The 19,048-nt window shown below is 38.7% G+C and overlaps 2 protein-coding genes across 5 annotated transcripts in view; one reads left to right on the forward strand and one right to left on the reverse strand.

Annotated features, from left to right (window-relative positions):
* Nucleotides 1-814: 814 nt before the first annotated feature.
* CEP19 (centrosomal protein 19) lies at nt 815-8,518 on the reverse strand. Of its 4 annotated transcripts, none has more exons than XM_015086245.3 (3): nt 8,121-8,518; nt 2,820-3,016; nt 815-2,212 (listed from the first exon to the last, which is right to left on the reverse strand). In XM_015086245.3, exons 2-3 carry the CDS (start codon nt 2,947-2,949, stop codon nt 1,851-1,853), a joined length of 492 nt encoding a protein of 163 aa, XP_014941731.1. In that variant the 5' UTR covers nt 2,950-3,016; nt 8,121-8,518; the 3' UTR covers nt 815-1,850. The 4 variants fall into 4 exon arrangements, with proteins under 4 accessions (XP_014941731.1, XP_014941729.1, XP_026916918.1 ...); XM_015086243.3 differs by having other exon boundaries at nt 2,820-3,019; XM_027061117.2 differs by having other exon boundaries at nt 7,928-8,518.
* PIGX (phosphatidylinositol glycan anchor biosynthesis class X) overlaps nt 8,304-19,048 on the forward strand; it is a gene marked incomplete at its 5' end in the record, with an annotated part of 30,921 nt that continues 20,176 nt past the window's right edge. The window contains 2 exons of the mRNA XM_027061118.2: nt 8,304-8,661; nt 11,296-11,359. Coding sequence (XP_026916919.2) covers nt 8,304-8,661; nt 11,296-11,359 — 422 coding nt within the window. The remainder of the gene's footprint in view (nt 8,662-11,295; nt 11,360-19,048) is intronic.

Consider the following 19,048-nt stretch of genomic DNA (forward strand, 5'->3'; position numbering starts at 1 on the left):
ACTTACTATATGACATTATTCTACGTATTTATTATTGCTCCTCTCCCATTAGACTGTAAACCTTGTAAAGGCAAGGACTTTGTTGTGCATGCTGCTGTGTACATAGACTCTAGAATAGTACAGGCTCAGCATGTAATAGGTGTTCATTAAGTACACATACTGAATGAATGAATGAGCAAACTTCTTTGAAGGACAACTTAGCAATATCTACTAAAATTTAGAATAGAAAAAAAATTTAGAGTAGACATACCTAGCATTTCCCCTCTAGGCATTACATGTAGTTTTACAAAGGCACAAAGTAGAGAATGTACAAGGTTATTTGCTGTGGCATTATTTCTAATAGTGAAAGGATAAACAACCTAAGGTCAACTTTTAAAATAGATCATCTACATCTATACAATGGAATACTATGTAGATATAGAAGAATCTCCGATTCTGAAAATTCTCTTGCTACCTTTGGCAAATATTATACAGATATCACATGACCATCTTAAGCCCCTGGTGATAACATTAAGAATGCTACCTGAAGGGCGTCTGGGTGGCTCAGTTGGTTAAGTGTCTGACTCTTGGTTTCAGCTCAGGTCATGATTTCATGGTTCATGAGTTGGAGCCCCCTATCAGGCTCTGTACTGACAGTGCAGAGCCTGCTTGGGTTCTCTCTCTCCCTCCCTCTCTCTCTCTCTCTCTCTCTCTCTGCTCCTCCCACATGCACACTCCCTCTCAAAATAAATAAACTTAAAAAAAAAAAAAAGGAATGATCCCTTTAATGGAGTTTTTAATGGTAAAGAGGGTAGGGATAGACAGGTAGAAAGAGTGAATTTTTTAGTTTTATTTAATATTAATTTCCTTGCAGGAAACATAGAATATCTGCCAGTTAAACAATATTCTAAAAGAAGAAAGATGTAACTGTACACATATAACCTAGTTCAACAAAGATCTTCTCTTTGTAGATCCAAACTCATAAATAAGCCTAAACTGGCAATGCCTATTGTTCATTTTAGTATGGGTAGATTTCCCATATTACAAACAAACTTCTGTAGTTACGGGAAGAGCTTCAGGTTTTCAGAATGTCTTTAGAATGTATTTCCTGATCCTGGAGGGGCAGAATTCCCCAGCCGTCCATCAGAAGACCTCAACGTGTGGCAGCCGGCGTCCTGCAGGGTTGCTCTTCTCCTCCACAGTTAAACATACATGAAGACATAATGCCTCTGGAATAATCCCCTGTTAACCATTTATGCCCTCCAATCTTAGCAAACTATAATTTGCTTTCTGCTCCTCAAATAAAATATTCTCATCCCTATCTCCTCATCATTAACCTCCTCTTCTTTTTCTTTCTTCCAGTTTCTCTCATCTGGAATTCTATATAAACTTCTATCCAAATACTACCATTTCAAGGGCCAGGCAAAGTTCCATCTCTCCACTAAAGGGCAGTCTTTCCTGACTATTCTACCCTATGGTAACCTAGGCTCTGGCCCTCTAACCTTTCTCAAGCATTTGGCTCTAATCTGTTTGCTGCCTAATTCTGTTAATTAGCTTTTCACAAGTTTTTGACTTATCTTCCAATTAGATTGTAAGCTCCTTAAAGGCATACTCCCATATTCTGTTTCTCCTATATTCCTCATGCATCTACATAGTAGATAATCTAAAAGTCTCAGTTTTGAAAAGTAACATCGTCAATCCAAACATGACCCAACATGTACGTTTAATGCTCTTTACAGATTTTTCTAGAGCCATGTTTATACATTCTTTGTATAATTGTATAAGTGTATAATATTGTATTATACAATTATACAAAGAATGTATAAACATGGTTCTTCTACTAGCCCCATAAATTCTTTGAGTTTCTGGTATCAGAACTCGTCAGCTGACTCTGTGTCCCAGCCACAAGACTGAAGTTGTTCATCCTGTGGGAACTCAACCTCGAGGTCATAAACAAAATTTGGATCATCCTTCTTCTTCTGATTTTTCTCAAAAAGTTCATCCATGATGCTCTTTCTTTTGGCAAGTTCCTTGTCATCTAGTTTGTTCAGGTCTTCCTCAGGATCAATCGTTGTTTCCCGCTGAATTTGTTCCATCGTTTCTGCCAAACTTTGTCCCCACAAATGACCTCGTAAAAAACTGAATAACTTCTCTAGTTGCCTCAGGGACACTTGTTCCAGGTAATTCTTGTGTCGTGGATTATTCTTTAACTGTTCAGCAGCTCTGCTGCAATCTAGGAGGAAGAAACAAAACTATATACCACACATAACACATACACCAAAAACTACTGATGTACCACAAACTACTGAAAGCATTATCGCTATTACAGCCAAGAAGCGAAGTGGCTTTTTCAGAATGAATTATTTTGCAGAACTATTCCTTTATATTGGGATATGTGGGGGAGGGGGGGAGGAGGGATGTATTTTTTATTTCTCAATCACTTTGAGGAGATTTTAAATATTTGCAACTGGAGAAAACATCTGAAATGAAAAAGTAGTATTATAGTTTTAGATATTAGTTCTGGTACTAATATCAACACTGCACATAAAAAACACATTTGGAGGGAGAGAAAAGAGTTAATATTACTGAATAATGCTTCTCATTTAACCCATATCCAATTCTGAATGGGTGGGATTATCAATTTCCTCTTACAGATCAGGAAACTGAAGCTCACTGAGAATAAGTGATTTAGCTGGGTTCACACATCTACCCTGACAGTCAGGATTTGAACCTAAGACTATGTAACTCTGAAGACCATGTCACTTCATTATGAGACTCAAATCATTCTTATTAAGTGACTTAGAGAAGATTTAAGATAGGCAAGATAAAACATGAGGTACCTGAAAACTTTGAAAAGTTTCGGATTGGCATGATGCGTTGGCGACTTTTCCCCTTCATTTCATTCTCATAGATTAAGATAATAGCTGGAGGCTGGAACCTAATTCCACATTTTTTGGCAATGCACATCATTTTCACATACACTTCAGGGTAAATCAGAGGAAGTCTGATGACAATGTGTTAGTCACATAATGACTTCCTGCTAAAGGGGAAAAAAACGTAAGTGTTGGATAAACCACACTCCCTAGTACCCCACCTCCCCAGCAGGACTGGCTCTAGTCCACTTCTAGGAGTGCATTCTTGGCCTATCAAGCCCAATACTTTGAGAGCTACTGTGAAAGTTCAGTTTGGCCCTCAGTTATTCGTAGTCTGTTGGGTCCCTGGTTCACTGAGGTGTGTAGGTTTGTTCACACACGAGCCTGGATATGCAGTTCAGTCCGGACCTCTTGGCGTACTGCACTCTTAATCAAAGATTGTAAATGAACCCCTGCATCAGCCCAAGAATCAACTTATAGGATCTTTTTTATTTACCAGTTAAACAAGTATGCATAAGTACCCTCTATGGCAAGATAGTAAGATTTTTTAACCTTAAACATTATGTCCTGAGAGGTTCACCCAACCAGATCTGTCTCCTCTGTACTTTCCTAATCATTTTACTCATCAAGCTTTTTATGATTACTTATTTAATCATTTACCTACCCGTCTTTCTTTTTTCCTTTTAAGATTTTATTTTTAAGTAATCTCTATAGCCAACGTGGGGCTCAAACTCACAACTCCAAGATCAAGAGTCACATGCTTGGGGTGCCCAGGTGGCTCAGTCAGGTAAGCGTCTGACTTCCGCTCAGGTCATGATCTCACGGTTCGTGAGTTCAAGCCTCACGTCAAGTTCTGTGCTGACAGCTCAGAACCTGGAGCCTGCTTCAGATTCTGTGTCCTTTTCTCCCTCTGCCCCCCCCCCCCCCCCGTCTCTCAAAGCTAAAAATAAACGTTAAAAAAAAAAAAGAGGCACATGCTCTACTGACTGAGCCAGCTAGACATCCCTCTTCCCCCTTCTATTCTACATGCTACATGAGGTAAGCAACGTATCGATTATTCACCAGAACATCCCAGCACAATACCTGGAATGTAGTAGGCATTCCATACATACTTGTTTGATTTAATGTACTAATACAAGACACAGCCTCTGTACATCCTCTAAGTGTTCACAGTCTAGAAGTCTGATAAAAAATGCAGACTTGATGCAGATTCAACCTCTACATATACAAGCAATAAAGTTTTACATGGTTTTTATTTCAACTCATTTGTCTCACTATATGTTTTTTCAGTCACAAGAAGCACAGCTATTTTGCAGTTAATACTTTCTATCCCCTCTTCCTGGTGCCCAGTGCCAAAATACACTTAATGATAGGGACTGCCTTAGATAGGACTATGACATTCTCAAGAAGACTTCAAAATGTCAAGGAACCTAGAGGTAAAGCAGCACAGGGTGATGATATCTCCATAAACTTAGTTCTGTTAGAGAATCACTTTAGGAAAATAGTACATTGTAGAAAACTGGGGGTTAGGTGGAAGAGGAGGAGGAGGAAACATATATAAAATAATTACCATTGATTCTTTCCAGTTTTTTTTCTATACATAGTTTTTTTAAATATAGTACTTTTTATATTAAGCATCTGTCTTCTGCCTTTTAAAGAAGGCTCCATATGGGATAGGCTCAAACTCACGACTCTGAGATCAAGAGTCTCATGCTCTACAAATTGAGCCAGCCAAGAGGCCCTATGTCCTGCCTTTTAAGTTTAACGACCTATGTGACTTTGTCATTAGATGTTTTACTAAAATGCAAATTTTTATACGATAGCCAAGTGTTTTATCCTATGGACATACCATAATCTATAACATTCACCCCTTACTGTTGGACATCAGAATTTTTACTCTTAAGAAATTAATCATAGGGGCGCCTGGGTGGCTCAGTCGGTTAAGCGTCCGACTTCGGCTCAGGTCATGATCTCACGGTCCGTGAGTTTGAGCCCCGCGTCGGGCTCTGTGCTGACAGCTCAGAGCCTGGAGCCTGCTTTGGATTCTGTGTCTTCCTCTCTCTCTGACCCTCCCCCATTCATGCTCTGTCTCTCTCTGTCTCAAAAATAAATAAACATTAAAAAAAAATTAAAAAAAAAAGAAACTAATCATAAATAACTGCTTTTTCAAATTACTGTGCTCTGCCTCTGATCTGATGTAATAATTTCACCCATTCCCTTCTTAACAAATACTACTCCCAGTTCATCTCACTAAAATCTAGCCTGTTGGTAAGCTTTCTAGGAGATCCCACTGAGCACAATATAAATCCCACACACTCAAGCAAATGCCCGTACTCATGAATGACATACGCAATTGATAATAATGTAGGGTTTTTTTTTTATTTACTACAGAGTCTTTTCTTTTTAAAATTTAACTTTTATTTGTACTAAAGTAATGTCTCTTTCCTGTTTAAAATGTAAAATAGCGATCCCTATCAAAATAACACCAACAGTCTTCACAGAGCTAGAACAAACAATCCTAAAATTTGTATGGAACCAGAAAAGACCCTGAATAGCCAAAGCAATCCTGAAAAAGAACACAAAGCTGGAGGCATCACAATTCCAGACTTTAAGCTGTGTTACAAAGCTGTAATCATCAAGACAGTGTGGTACTGGCACAATATTACTGGGTGATTAAAAAGAATGAAATCTTGCCATTTGTAACAACGTGGATGGAACTAGAGTGCATTTTGCTACGTGAAGTAAGTCAGAGAAAGATAAATATCATATGATTTCACTCACAAGTGGAATTTAAGATACGAAACAGATGAATATAAGGGAAGGCAAGCCAAAATAATATAAAAACAGTGAGGGGGACAAACCATAAGAGACTCTTAAATATAGAGAAGAAACTGAGGGTTGCTGAAGGGGTTTTGGGTGGAGTCTAAATGGGCAAGGGACATTAAGGAGGACACTTGTTGGGATGAGCACTGGGTGTTATATGTAAGTGATGAATCACTAAATTCTATTCTTGAAATCATTATTGCACTATATGTTAACTAACTTAACTAACTTTACATTTTTAATGTAAATTAAAAATAATAAGAAATAAAAGAGTGGTCAGAGAGAAGAGTAAGATTATGTCAGGACAAACATATTCCTGCTACAGAAACAGAAACAACCCCCTCCAAGTATATATCAAGTTCAGAACTCTGCTTTGAAGAATAAACAGGAGTTAAACATAGGAGGTGGAAGGAATTCCAGTAAAGGGAATAGCATTGGTTATGCCAAATGCATAATTCTATGGCATTCATTATTGTCGTAACTGAAACATGGATAGGCTTGAGATAATAGGTCAGAATCAGGCAGTAGTAGTCACACCATTCAGAGCTTTATGGTTTGATCTTACTTGGAAGTTCGAGCTTTACCCTAAAAGTTCTGGGGAACTCTCAAAGGACTGGAATCAGAGCAGTAGAAGTGTGGTTCCAGATTGGAGGAGGATTACACAGAGAGCTGGGTATTGGGAGGGATGGTAGTGACCCCAAGTGAGAAGGCGCTGCACTGAGACTGGCAGGGGGGTTGAAGATTCAATTCCAAAGGTGCTAAGGGGGTAGCGTCTGCTCTCTTGGTGATGTGATTGATTGATTGACTGGATATGGGGATTGAGAGAGAGAAAAGTATAAAAAAAATTCAAAGGTTAAAAAAAATAAATCAACCAGGAGCCTGGGTGGCTCAGTTGGTTAAGCAGCCGACTGGCTCAGGTCATGATCTCACAGTTTGTGGGTTGGAGCCAGGCGTCGGGCTCTGTGCTGACAGCCCAGAGCCTGGAGCCAACTTCAGATTCGGCATCTCTCTCTCTCTCTCTCTTCCCCTCCCCCTGATGCTCTGTCTGTCTCTCTCTTCCTCAAAAATAAATAAACATTAAAAAATAAATAAATAGGGGCACTTGGATGGCTCAGTCGGTTAAGAAGTCGACTTTGGCTCAGGTCATGATCTCATGGTTCATGGGTTGGAGCCCCGTATTGGGCTGTCTGCTGTCAGTGCAGAACCTACTTGGGATCCTCTGTCTCCCTCTCTCTCTCTGCCCCTCCCCCACTGGTGCTTTGTCTCTGTCTCTCAAAAATAAATAAACGTTAAAAAAATTAAAAACAATTAATAAATAAAAGAAATAAAATGTAAGATAATTCTCTGAGGATTATAACAAATAACTGCTGTCCTCTGCCCTTCCTCTCTTTACAGGCAACCAGTTTCAATTCTTTTAAGTGTTTCTTCCAAAATGTATCTCCATATTTCTTTTTTTTTCAAAAAATTTTTAATGTTTATTTTTGAGAGAGAGAGAGAGAGAGCGAGCATGAGCAGAGGAGGGGCAGAGAGAGAGGGAGACACAAAATCTGAAGCAGGCTCCAGACTCTGAGCTGTCAGCACAGAGCCTGACGCGGGGCTCGAACTCACACACTGCAAGATCATGACCTGAGCCGAAGTCAGACGCTCAACTGACTGAGCCACCCAGGCGCCCCTGTATCTCCATATTTCTTTAAAAATTTTTTCTTTTAATGTTTATTTTTTATTTTTTAGAGAGAAAGAGAGCATGAACATGGGAGGGGCAGAGAGAGAGGGATACACACAATCCCAAGGAGGCTCCAGGCTCTGAGTTGCCAGCACAGAGCCCTACCGGGAGGGGGCGGGGCTCGAACTCACCAACACGAGATCATGACCTGAGCCGAAGTCCGATGCTTAACCAACTGACCACCCAGGCGCCCCTCCATATTTCTTAGTAGCATGCTTATACTGCTGTTTTCAGTATTTGACAGAACATTCTGGCATCTTTCCTCTTGCAGACACCTGTCCTAGAAATGTCTGTTCTGCTCCAATCTGCATCTAGGCCTACTTGCAGATTCAACTTAATTCATGAAAACAGACGACACATTTACCTAAGTCTTCCTCTTAGGCATTAATACTTTTCTCCCCGGGGATCAGTGACTGCCATGACCTTACTAAACATCCCCTACAGCACCTAAAAGTGTACGGATTCTGCCAACAAGTAGACGATCCTCTCCCTACTCACGTCCCCAGCAGGGCAAGGCTGACTTTCTTACCCTTAGAGAAGTACAGAAAGTGCATCTTCTCCAGGGGAAGATCTAAAACCGCCGTGAGGGGGTTGTTTCCACCCAACCGCTGTGCACAGAGGAGCACTTAACTCGACTTTGAGGCCGGGCGCTGCAGGAAGAGTCGACAGCCACAGCTCCGCAGACTTGAATTTCTCTGTAGGAGGCCCGAATCCGCAAGTACCTGCCAGTGCCGGTGGAGACAGGGAGCTCCCGGATCTTGCTGGAAGGAACGCGTCCGGGGTTCGGGGTCTGGATGCAGGCCCGGGCAGGCGTTTCAAAGCAGTAAGACCTGGCACACATCACGGCGCCTGCGCCGCTCTTCGCCCCGCCCCCGACCAGACGGCGAGGGGCGGGGCGGTGACGGAGTGAACTAGGCGGACCGCGCTGCAGCCTTCCGCGACGCCGGAACTTTCGGGGGTCCACTGCTGCGGGAAGCCGGGGAACGGCAGAACCGCAGGCGCGCGTCGCTGAGTCTTCCGTCCCGGTCACCAACTCCGTGGCAGCACTCTCTAGGAGCGGCGTGAGGCGTGTGCAGGCTCCTCCGTCCCCTAGCTCCTCTGTCTTCACACCGTCCGCACGCGCTCCTTTGGGGAGCGCGTTCTGCAGCGTCCTGGCTGCCAGGGCCGTGGGCGTCCGGGCGGTGGCCTGGCTTCTTCTCTGGGAGGTGGCTGGATTCACTAGCATACCAGCCACGGCCTTCTCTACCGCTCCCACCGACACTGGTAAAGGGAGGGGCGGGGCTGCGGGAGTGGGGAAGTACAGCCATCAGGTGTCTTGGGATGCATGAAGCTTGTGACCACCAAGGAGACCAGTAAGGCCACAGTGCCCTGTGGGGTGTGAGAATCCCAGTCCAGAATACAGAGCCTGCCGGGGGTGGGGGCGTGGGAAGGGGAGGACAACTAGTTTTGTTTTACAAATATTTTTTGTAATAGACTGGATTGGACTGGGGTTTTTCTTATGACTCCGGGCTGGGCAGACGAGTTGATTTCATTTCTTTGGGCCCGAGTTGGGGGCCGCAGTGCTGTGCTAGGTGCTGTGCAAGGTGCTGTGCAATAGTCATGAGAGGGAAAGTCAGTACAAACCAGGTTAGTTTCTCCATCTGTAAAATGAGGATATTAGACTAGTGTCAATCACTGCTTTTGTGTCTTCACATATTAGGTTTCCAAGTTTATTTGAAGTATTACGAAGCTAAAGTGAAGTTTTAAACAACTGGTCTTGGTGATCTCTAAAGACTCTTCCACCACTGATATTTTATTATTAAAAAGAGGTCAATTTCCAGAGCCAGTTCAGGCAACAATAACCAAATAAAGTAATATTTAAGAGGAAAACTCTTGAAGGTGAATTCACATGCAACAACTTCATTTTGAAAATGGTATTTTTGCCTTAAAAATCACAAATAATAATAATATACTGTCTGTAAATCAGCCTTTCTTCCAACCCAGGTGAATATGATTTACTATTCTCTAGTGCATATCCCAGTAGAATTTAAGCCGATTAATATGAACTTTTTTTCCTAATTTAATCTATAGGTAGATATAAACGCCTACTCCCCACCCCTATTAAAATTAAACATAATGAAGAAACATCTGAATTTGTACAAGAGATACCCAAAGTTATTTGTGTGAAACAAACAACGGAATAATTTGTTCCCAGAGCAAATACAGATTTCTTTAAATAGCTAGGAGGGTGGAAGTATCTTAGGCTTTAAAAGTCAGGCACATCTTGCTTCTAATCAGTCACTTAGTGGTATGGCCTAGAATCAGAACTGTTTATTTTTTATTTATTAAGTTTTATTTATTTAAATAATCTCTACACTCACTGTGGGGCTGGAACATGTGACCCCGAGATCAAGAATCTCATGCTCTTCAGACTAAGCCAGCCAGGCACCCCTAGAATCAGTTTCCTTCTATGTGCAAATGGCAATAATTTTGCCTGCATATTTTGCTGGGTTGTGAAAATTAAAGCACGCGAAAGCCCCAAGTAGATCTATGATATGGATATTATTATTATTTTTTAAATTTATTTTTGAGAGAGAGGGAAAGAGTGAGCATGAGCTGGGGAGGAGCAGAGAGAGAGGGAGACAGAGGATCTGAAGCGGGTTCTGTGCTGAAAGCCTGATGTGGGGCTTGAACTCGGGAACCGTGAGATCATGATCTGGGCAGAAGTCGGAAGCTTAACCAACTGAGCCACCCAGGCACCCCTGGATATTATGTAATAAATATTAACCTATGCTTTTTTTCAGTCTTTTAATTTTCATAAAATTTTTTCATGTGTCTTTTCAGGAATACATCTAATGGATTTAGCAACACATGATGTTTTATGGTTTTCTTTGTGTTTGTTTTAATGTTCTTCCTACACACTCCCATCTTTTGAAAATGGAGTAAAATTCCATAGCAAGGTGTCTGGCAGAGTTGATGATCGTTAGCAACTGAATTTTTAATTTTATGATGTTAACACCAAGTAATAGTTTTAATATCTGAATTCTGCATGGTGTCAGTACAGTGAGATTTCTGGTTATTCTAGGTTTATAAAGGAACCCTTTGAATCTTTGAAAAGCCTCTACTTTTTGTTTCTCTGTTTTAAACATTCCCAACATCTTCACAGGGCATGAAATTACCATCTTCTCAGTTTTCCAGGTGCGGATGGTATACAATAGTTAGCAGTAGGTATCAGACACACAGTTTCAGTGAGCTAGGATTAAAACTGAGATCTCCTGGCTCTTTAGCCATTCTGTTCCTTTCGGTGTCCTGGGATCATCTGAATAAAGTAGTATTAATGCCTAGGGGCGCCTGGATGGCTCAGTCGGTTGAGCGTCCCGACTTCTGCTCAGGTCATGATCTCACGGTTTGTGAGTTCAAGCCCCGCGTCGGGCTCTGTGCTGATGGCTCGGACCCCGGAGCCTGCTTCAGATTCTATGTCTCCCTCACTCTATGCCCTTCTTCCGCTCACACTCTGACTCTCTCTCTCTCTCAAGAATAAATAAACATTAAAAAAAAATTAAAAAAAAAGTAAGTACCTACATTGAGCTCTGTTGTGGTAAGCCCTGTTGTAATTTATTACGTTTTCATGACAACTAGCAGAGAGAGAAACTGTCTTGTCCAAAGTCACATAGCTATTAAGTGACAGACTGGGATTTAAAAGTAAGCTATCTAACTCCAAAATCAATGTTCTTAACCCCTGTGCTGTACTAGAAGTAGCTTTTTTAGGTAGTTTAAATTGTTTAAGTTTTAAAAGCTTTTGTTTATAGGTTGGTTAGATTTTGCAGGCAAGTGAAACCTATTCAAACAATTACTTTCTAATTATTTAAATTTTCTTTCATAGTATGCTTATTTAAAAAAATCTTCTGGTTCTTATAGGCATAAGGGCCACTTGTTCTGAAATTATTTTGAGGCAAGAAGTTTTGAAAGATGGTTTCCATAGGTAAGTTGCCCATTGACTTCTACTTACATCAAAATACTGTTTTCATATAATTTAGAGCAAAATCAGTAACTGGAAAATGGATAAACCAAAAATCACTTGGTTTCTTATAAATGACAGATTTGTCATATGTGGTTCACAGTTTGAAATAGTTAAAATAACAGAGAAGAAAACAAATGTTTATTTTTTTTACCATACATGTATATTATATATATATATAATATATAGCTAGAAACTATGTACATAGTATTCATATAACATTCACAATGGTTGTGAGATAGATGATACCTTTCTTGCTTTTCAGATGAGAGAACTAGGGCTCAGAGAATTTAATTTAGTAGAAGTTAGGGTGGTAGAGCTCTGACTCAAATTTATGACTGTCATACTCCAAAGCCATGCTATCAAGTACTAAGATGTTATGTCAACCTAAGTCACGGTTTCTGATTTATAATACTTGGTTCCAAATGACCAAGCTGTTTCCAAAATCGAAATTATTCTCAAAAATGAATATTTGCCAGGATTGAAGATATTTAAAAAATGGTTAAAAAGTTGTAGAAGCTGTTCTTTAAGAAAACTTCCCAAACTTTAAAAGCTTTTCAAGGTAATTAATTTGAAATGATTCTCAAACACTTGATTTACAAGTTCTGATACATTTTTGTACATACATTCAGAACCACTGAATTTTATAAGTCACCTTAAAATGAAACATCTCAGTTTCCACTGTCTTCAAAGTTAGCCTACATATGACTGGCGAGGAGGCATAATGGAAAAAACTTGTTTTTTGTTATTTTTTATTTTTTCTATTTTCGACTGAGCAGGGGAGAAGGGCAGAGAGAGAGAGAGAGAGAGAGAGAGAGAGAGAGAGAGAACCTTAAGCAGGCTCCATGCTGAGCACAGAGCCCAACACAGGACTCAACGCGGGGCTTGATCCCACGACCCTGGGATCATGACCCGAGCCAAAATCAAGAGTTGGATGCTCAACCAACTGAGCTACCCAGGCACCCCTTGTTTTGTTTTTTAACTCAGACAAATTTGGGCTCAGAGTGTAGCTCTATTATTTAGTAACTGTGTGGCCTTAGTCAAGCTTATTGAAATCTTTGCTACCTTACCAGTAAAATTGGATAATGATAGTATTTCCTCATTAGGGTTGTGAGGATTAAATCTGAGAATATATGGAAAGCCTCTTAATGTAGTGCTTGTCACATAGTACATCCCCAGGAAATGTTAGCTTTGATTATTAATAATGAGACAGGTGGGGGCACCTGGATGGCTCAATTGGTTAGGATCTGACTCTTGGTTTTGGCTTAGGTCATGATCTCATAATCTGTGAGTTCGAGCCCCACATCAGGCATGCTGCTTTTAGCACAGAGCCTGCTTTGGATATTCTCTCCCCTTCTCTCTGTTCCTCCACTGCTTGTGCTGTCTCTCAAAAATAAACATTTAGGGGCGCCTGGGTGGCTCAGTCGGTTGAGCGTCTGACTTCAGGCCACGATCTCACGGTCCTTGAGTTCGAGCCCCGCGTCGGGCTCTGGGCTGATGGCCCAGAGCCTGGAGCCTGCTTCCGATTCTGTGTGTCTCTCTCTGCTCCTCCCCCATTCATGCTCTGTCTCTCTCTGTCTCAAAAATAAATAAACGTTAAAAAAAAAAAAAATTAAAAAAAAAAAACATTTAAAAATAAATAAATAAATAAATAAATAAATAAATAAATAAATAAATAATGAGATAAGTGACCGAGGTAGGCAATACAGTTTCTGTAAAAGAAGAGATGTGACTATAAAGTAGTAAAACTGATTTTGGGAGGGAACTCACTCCTAAAAGGCGTTTTTGGCCAAGTTTCAGATATATTTTAGGCAATGTCAGGGTAATTAGGAGGGTGCCTGGGTGGTTCAGTCAGTTAAGCCTCTGACTTTGGCTCAGGTTATGATCTCGCGATTTTTGAATTCGAGCCCTGCATCGCGCTCTGTGCTGATGGCTCGGAGCCTGGAGCCTGCTTCAGATTCTGTGTCTCCCTCTCTCTCTGCCCCTCCCCCACTCATGCTCTGTCTCTCTGTCTCTGTCTCTCTTTCTCAAAAATAAATAAAAATTTTAAAAAATTTAAAGTAATTGCGATATATTCTCAAAAGGAATGGGAAATACTAAATAACGCTTGACAGTGCACTCATAAATGATTCCAATGAGGAATAAAGAAGTACCTGAAGAGGCTGTTGTGACAGCAAAAGTAACTGTCCAATTAGAAGGGCTGAAAATAAAAACTGGGACATAAAACTAAGGGTGAAGAGTGATAGAACCCACAAGAATAACTTCAGAAACTAGAAATCTCAGAGTTATTTGAGACGTTCAGAAAATTCCATAGATTTTTTTTTTTTAATACTTACTTATTTTGAGGGAGAGGGGACAGAGAGAGAGAATCCCAAGCAGGGTTCAAGCTCAGCCAGGAATTCGATGGGGGGCTCAATCTCATGACCTGAGCTGAAATCAGGAGTCAGATGCTTAACAAACTGAGCCACCCAGGTGCCCCACCAGTAATCATTTTTTTGAAAGGCTTTTTAGTTATTAGAGCAGGGGTAGTCTTGCTGTTAGGGTGGAGGAAGAAACATTAATAGATTATAGAAAGTAAAATTATTTCTGTCCTCTTGTTCAAGAAGAAGTAATTCTGGAGAGGGCCAAGCAAATATTGTTAGTAGGAAACAAGTGCAAAATATGGAAGGGAATTATATAAAAGGATCTTACTATTATAAATGAGTTTAGGGTCTCGTGTGATGAACTATATCTGAGTACCATACAAGAATTTTCTTAACTGATTGCTGAACTTCTGTTTGTAATCCTTGGATAATCTGGGACTTAGTTGATGTAGATTCTGGGCAGAATTCTAGCTCTGATTATTAAAAGTATGGTTTGTGAACCCAAAAGAGGAAGTGGTGGTCTCTGGGAACCAGCATGAATTTATTACAAATTTATGTCCTTTATAGAAATCACTAGATAGGTAGATCAGAGAGTCTTTTCTGTAAGACTTTTGATGAAGTTTTACATGTTGTATTTGTGAACAAGATAAGGAACGTGAACTCGAAAATAGAACAGAGAAATGACTTCATAAAGATTAACAAAAAAAAATAAATAACAGATTCATCCAACATGTTCTGATTAATGGATTGAATGTCATCTTGGAGGGAAGTCCTGAAGAGTCTCTGTCTTTTTAAATACGTATATATTTTTCTAATTATAAAATAGTACATATATTCATAATTACATATACATTATCTGGAAGAAAAATTATAAGTATGTTCTACTTTTATAGAGGTGAAGTGATACAGTGCTAAGAATGTAGGGATTAGAGTATAACTACTGGGGTTTGAATCTTGACTCTTGGATAAATTAGTTTCTTAGTGCTTTGGTTTTCTTTGCTTTTTTTTTCTTTTCTTTCTTTTTTTTTTTTTTTTTTGAAGAGGGAAAGTATTTTTGTTTCCTCCCATGTAAATACAGAACTTTGGGATTTAATTGATTTGCATATTTTATCCTTAGATTTTACATTACTAGAAATGATATTTTTTAATGAAAATAGAATATAACAATAACACAAATATTATTCAGAATTCTTTTAGTGAATACAAATTATTAGGAAAATAAAATGCTATATGTAAAATTACCTCAGGCTATTTGGAAGAATATAAGCAAAGAAACAAAAATCTCTCTATATTTAGCTGCTGTTGATAATCAGTTCTTTATATGCATTCTTTTTTTTTTTTTTTAAATGTTTATTTTTGAGAGAGAGAAACAGAGTGCAAGCAGGGAAGGGGCAGAGGGAGAGGGAGACACAGAATCCAAAGCCGGCTTCAGGCTCTGAGCTGTCAGCACAGAGCCTGACGCTGTGAGATCATGACCTGAGCTGAAGTTGGATGCTTAACCGACTGAACCACCCAGGTGCCCCTTCTTGTCCATGTTTAAACTGAATGGCTGGTTTGTCATCTTATTATTGGGTTGTAATAATTCTAATTTTGATGGAGTCCAGTTTATCATTTTTTTTCTCTTGTAGTTAGTTCATCGTTTTTGTGTCCTAAGTAAGAAATCCATGCCTATTCCAAGATCATTGAATTTTTGTGTATACTATTAGGTTTTTTTCCTTATGGATATCCAGTTGACCCAGCATCATTTGGTGAAAGGATTATTCTTTCCTCATCAAATTACTTTGACACATTTGTTGAAAATTAATTACCTTATGTGTGAGGATCTATCTGTGCACTCTATGACGCACAGACATTTGGCAAACTGGCTCAAGGCCAAATCCTGCACATGGCTTATTTTGTACTGCCCTTGAGCTAAAAATGATTTTTATGTTTTTGAAGTTGTTTTTTTTTTTAAGGCAAAGAAAAATATGTAACAAATTTTGTAAGGCTCACAAAGCCTGAAATATTTACTGTTAGGGTCTTTACAGAAAAAGTTTGCCAACCCCTGGATGTCCATCCATATGCCACTAATGCACCACCTTGATAACTATAGCTTGACAATATTATGGCTTCAAATCAGAACGTCGGAGTTCTTCAACTTTTTTTTCAAAGTTGTTAACTTTTGGAATTAATTTGTAGATCTCTTCAAAAAAGCTTCATGAACTTTTGATTAGGATTCTGTCGAAACTCTAGATCAATTTTGTAGAGAAGTGATATGTTACCATTCATGAGTATTCCGGTGCATGAATATGGCATCTTCATTTATTTAGGCTTTATCAATTATCTTAACAATACTGTAACTTGCAGAGTATAAGTCTTGCATATGTTTTGTTAAATATATCCTTAAGTATTTTTTAATGTAAAAAATATTGTTTTAAAGTTTTTATTTCTGGTTGGTTTTTGCTGGTAATAAAATACAGTTGACTTTTGTATGTTTACGTTGTACCCTAATTCCTTATTGAAATCATTTATCAATGCCTGTGGCTTTTTCATGGATTCCTTAGGATATTCTACATAGGTGATCATGGGTTTGCAAAAGAAAGGCAATCTTTATGATTTTTTTTTAATATTTATTTATTTTTGAGAGAGTGAGAATGTGTGTGAGCGTGAGTGGAGGAGGGGCAGAGACAGAGGGAGATGGAGAATCCCAAGCAGGCTCCACGCTGTCAGAGCCTGTCGTGGGGCTCAAACTCATGAACCGTGAGATCATGACCTGAGCTGAAATCAAGAGTTGGACATTTAACCAACGGAGCCCCCCAGGTGCCCCTGTATGATTTTTATATCCTTACCTTTTTGAACTGGCTGGAAACTCTAATACAATGTTGTTGTTGTTGTTTTAATTTTTGTACTTTTTAATTTATTTTTTCCTAATACAGTATTGAATAAAACATCCTTCCCTTTCCATCCATCCTTGTTTCTCATCTTAAATGGAAGGTATCCAGCCTTTCACCATTAAATATGGTATTTATGTTAGATATTTTTGTAGGTGGCTTTTATCAGTTGAGGATGTTCTTTTATGTTCCTAGTTTCCTGAAAGTTTTTTTCATGATTAATGTTAAGCGTTATTAAAAGCTTTTTCTGCATCTACTATAAGAGAATCATATGATTTTTCTAATTTATTCTGTCAATATGGTACAGTACAAATGTTGATAATTGGAATAATAAACTTCCCCCTTGGTCGTGATGTATTATTATCTTTTTGAAATATTACTGGATTTGATATGCTAGTGTCTTGTTAAAGATTTTTTACTTCTGGGGCACCTAGGTGGATCAGTCAGGTGGGCGTCCAACTTTGGCTCAGGTCATGATCTCACAGCTCATGAGTTCGAGCCCCGTGTCGGGCTCTGTGCTAACAGTTCAGAGCCTGGAGCCTACTTCAGATTCTGTGTCTCCCTCTCTGCCCCTCCCCCACTTGTGCTCGCTCTCTCTCTCTCTCTCTCTCTCTCTCAGAAGTAAATAAACATTTTTGAAAAAGGTTAAAAAAATTTAATTTAATTTAAAAAATAAAAAATAACAAAACAAAATAATAATTAAAAGATAAAAAAATAAAAATAAATTTTAAAAAAGGGATTTTTTACTTCTCTGTTCATGAGGAATATTGGTCTATACTTGTCTTTTGTTGTGATGCTTTATTTGGGCTTTGGTGTCAGGCCAGTGCTATCCTTGTATCTGATTGTGCAGCATTGGTATTATTTCTTTTTAAAATATTTAATAGAATTAAACAATAAAGCCGTCTAGGGCTGAGGTTTTTCATGCGGGAAGGCTTTAAACTTTTTCTTTTAATTACAGATTTAAGATACAGAGATATTTAGATATTCTATTTTTTCTTTTGTCAGTTTTTGTAATTTTTTCTTTCCAGGAATTTAGCTATTTTAAGTTGTTTAATTGGAGTAAAATTATTCAAGTATTCCCTTATTATCCTCTTCATATGTAGAGATCGTATAGTAATGTTTCCTCTTTTATTCCTGATATTGGTGATCAGTGCTTTTTCTCTTTCATGATCAATCTAGAGATTTGTCAATGTTACTGATTTTTGGAAAGAAAAGGTTTCATTGATGTTTCTCTATTGTCTACTTTCTGTTTCATTGATTTCTGCTCTTTATTATTTCTTTCCTTTTTGCTTTAAGTTTAATTTCCTTCTTAGTTTTTTAATGTGGTGGCTTAGGTCATTGATTTTAGAGTTTTTTCCTTAATAAAAGTATCTTTGCATTTAAGGCTGTGTTTCCTTCTATGCAGGACTTTAGCTGTATCCTGTAAGTTTTGACGTGTTTGTTTTCATTTTCATTTAGGTCAGTATATTTTCTAATATCCTTTTTTGATTTCTTTTCTTATATCAGTTATTTAGACATATGTTGTTTGATTTTAAGGTTTTGGGGGATTTTCCAGATATTTTTTACTGATTTTTTGTTTGTTTTTTTATAGTAACTATTTATTCTAACCTGAGCACCTCAAAATAAACTGAACACTAGTGAAATGTTTTCTTTACCAATTTGGAATTATTATAAATGTACAAGTTCTGCTAGCTGTTCAGCACTCAAATAGGTTAGATCATCCTTGACACATAATGGAAATACCTAAAACAATTAGTGCAATATACTGAAGTGGTCAAAATAAAATGAATTTGGAAAATAAGGCTGCAAGATTATTACCAACATATTGCAGCACTCATATTATAGATTACAGGTATGTTGTTTACGATGGTTCTAGCCATACAGGAACAACTGAAGCCCTCTTCCTTCCAAAGAAGGAGAGAGGAAATAATTAGCTGTTTTAGTAACTGTACAGTTTGCATACTTTCAAACAACTCTTAATATTGTAGAAAAGTAGTAAACATAATATGGACACTACAGTCCAGTACCTTACTTCCAATACAGTTGAAGATTGAATTTAAAATAAGTTTGGGGTGTCTGGGTGGCTCAGTCGGTTAAGCATCGGACTTTGGCTCAGGTCATTATCTCATAGGTCATGAGTTCGAGCCCCGTGTTGGGCTCTGTGCTAACAGCTCAGAGCCTGGAGCCTGCTTCGGATTCTTTTCTCTCTCTGCCCCTCCCCTGCTCACAGTTTGTCTCTCTCTCTCTCTCTCAAACATAAAGAAACATTAAAAAAATTAAAAAAAAATAAAATAAGTTTGAATGTACATATTGTTAGTGCATCGACTATCTTACATCCAAAGGGAACAAAAGCCCCTTTTAGCCCCTAAACGACAAAGCTAGTAGTAATTAAACAGATTCACAGACATCTGGTTTGTTTC

Source organism: Acinonyx jubatus, chromosome C2 (genome assembly GCF_027475565.1).
Source record: "Acinonyx jubatus isolate Ajub_Pintada_27869175 chromosome C2, VMU_Ajub_asm_v1.0, whole genome shotgun sequence".
Taxonomy (NCBI): Eukaryota; Metazoa; Chordata; class Mammalia; order Carnivora; family Felidae; genus Acinonyx; species Acinonyx jubatus.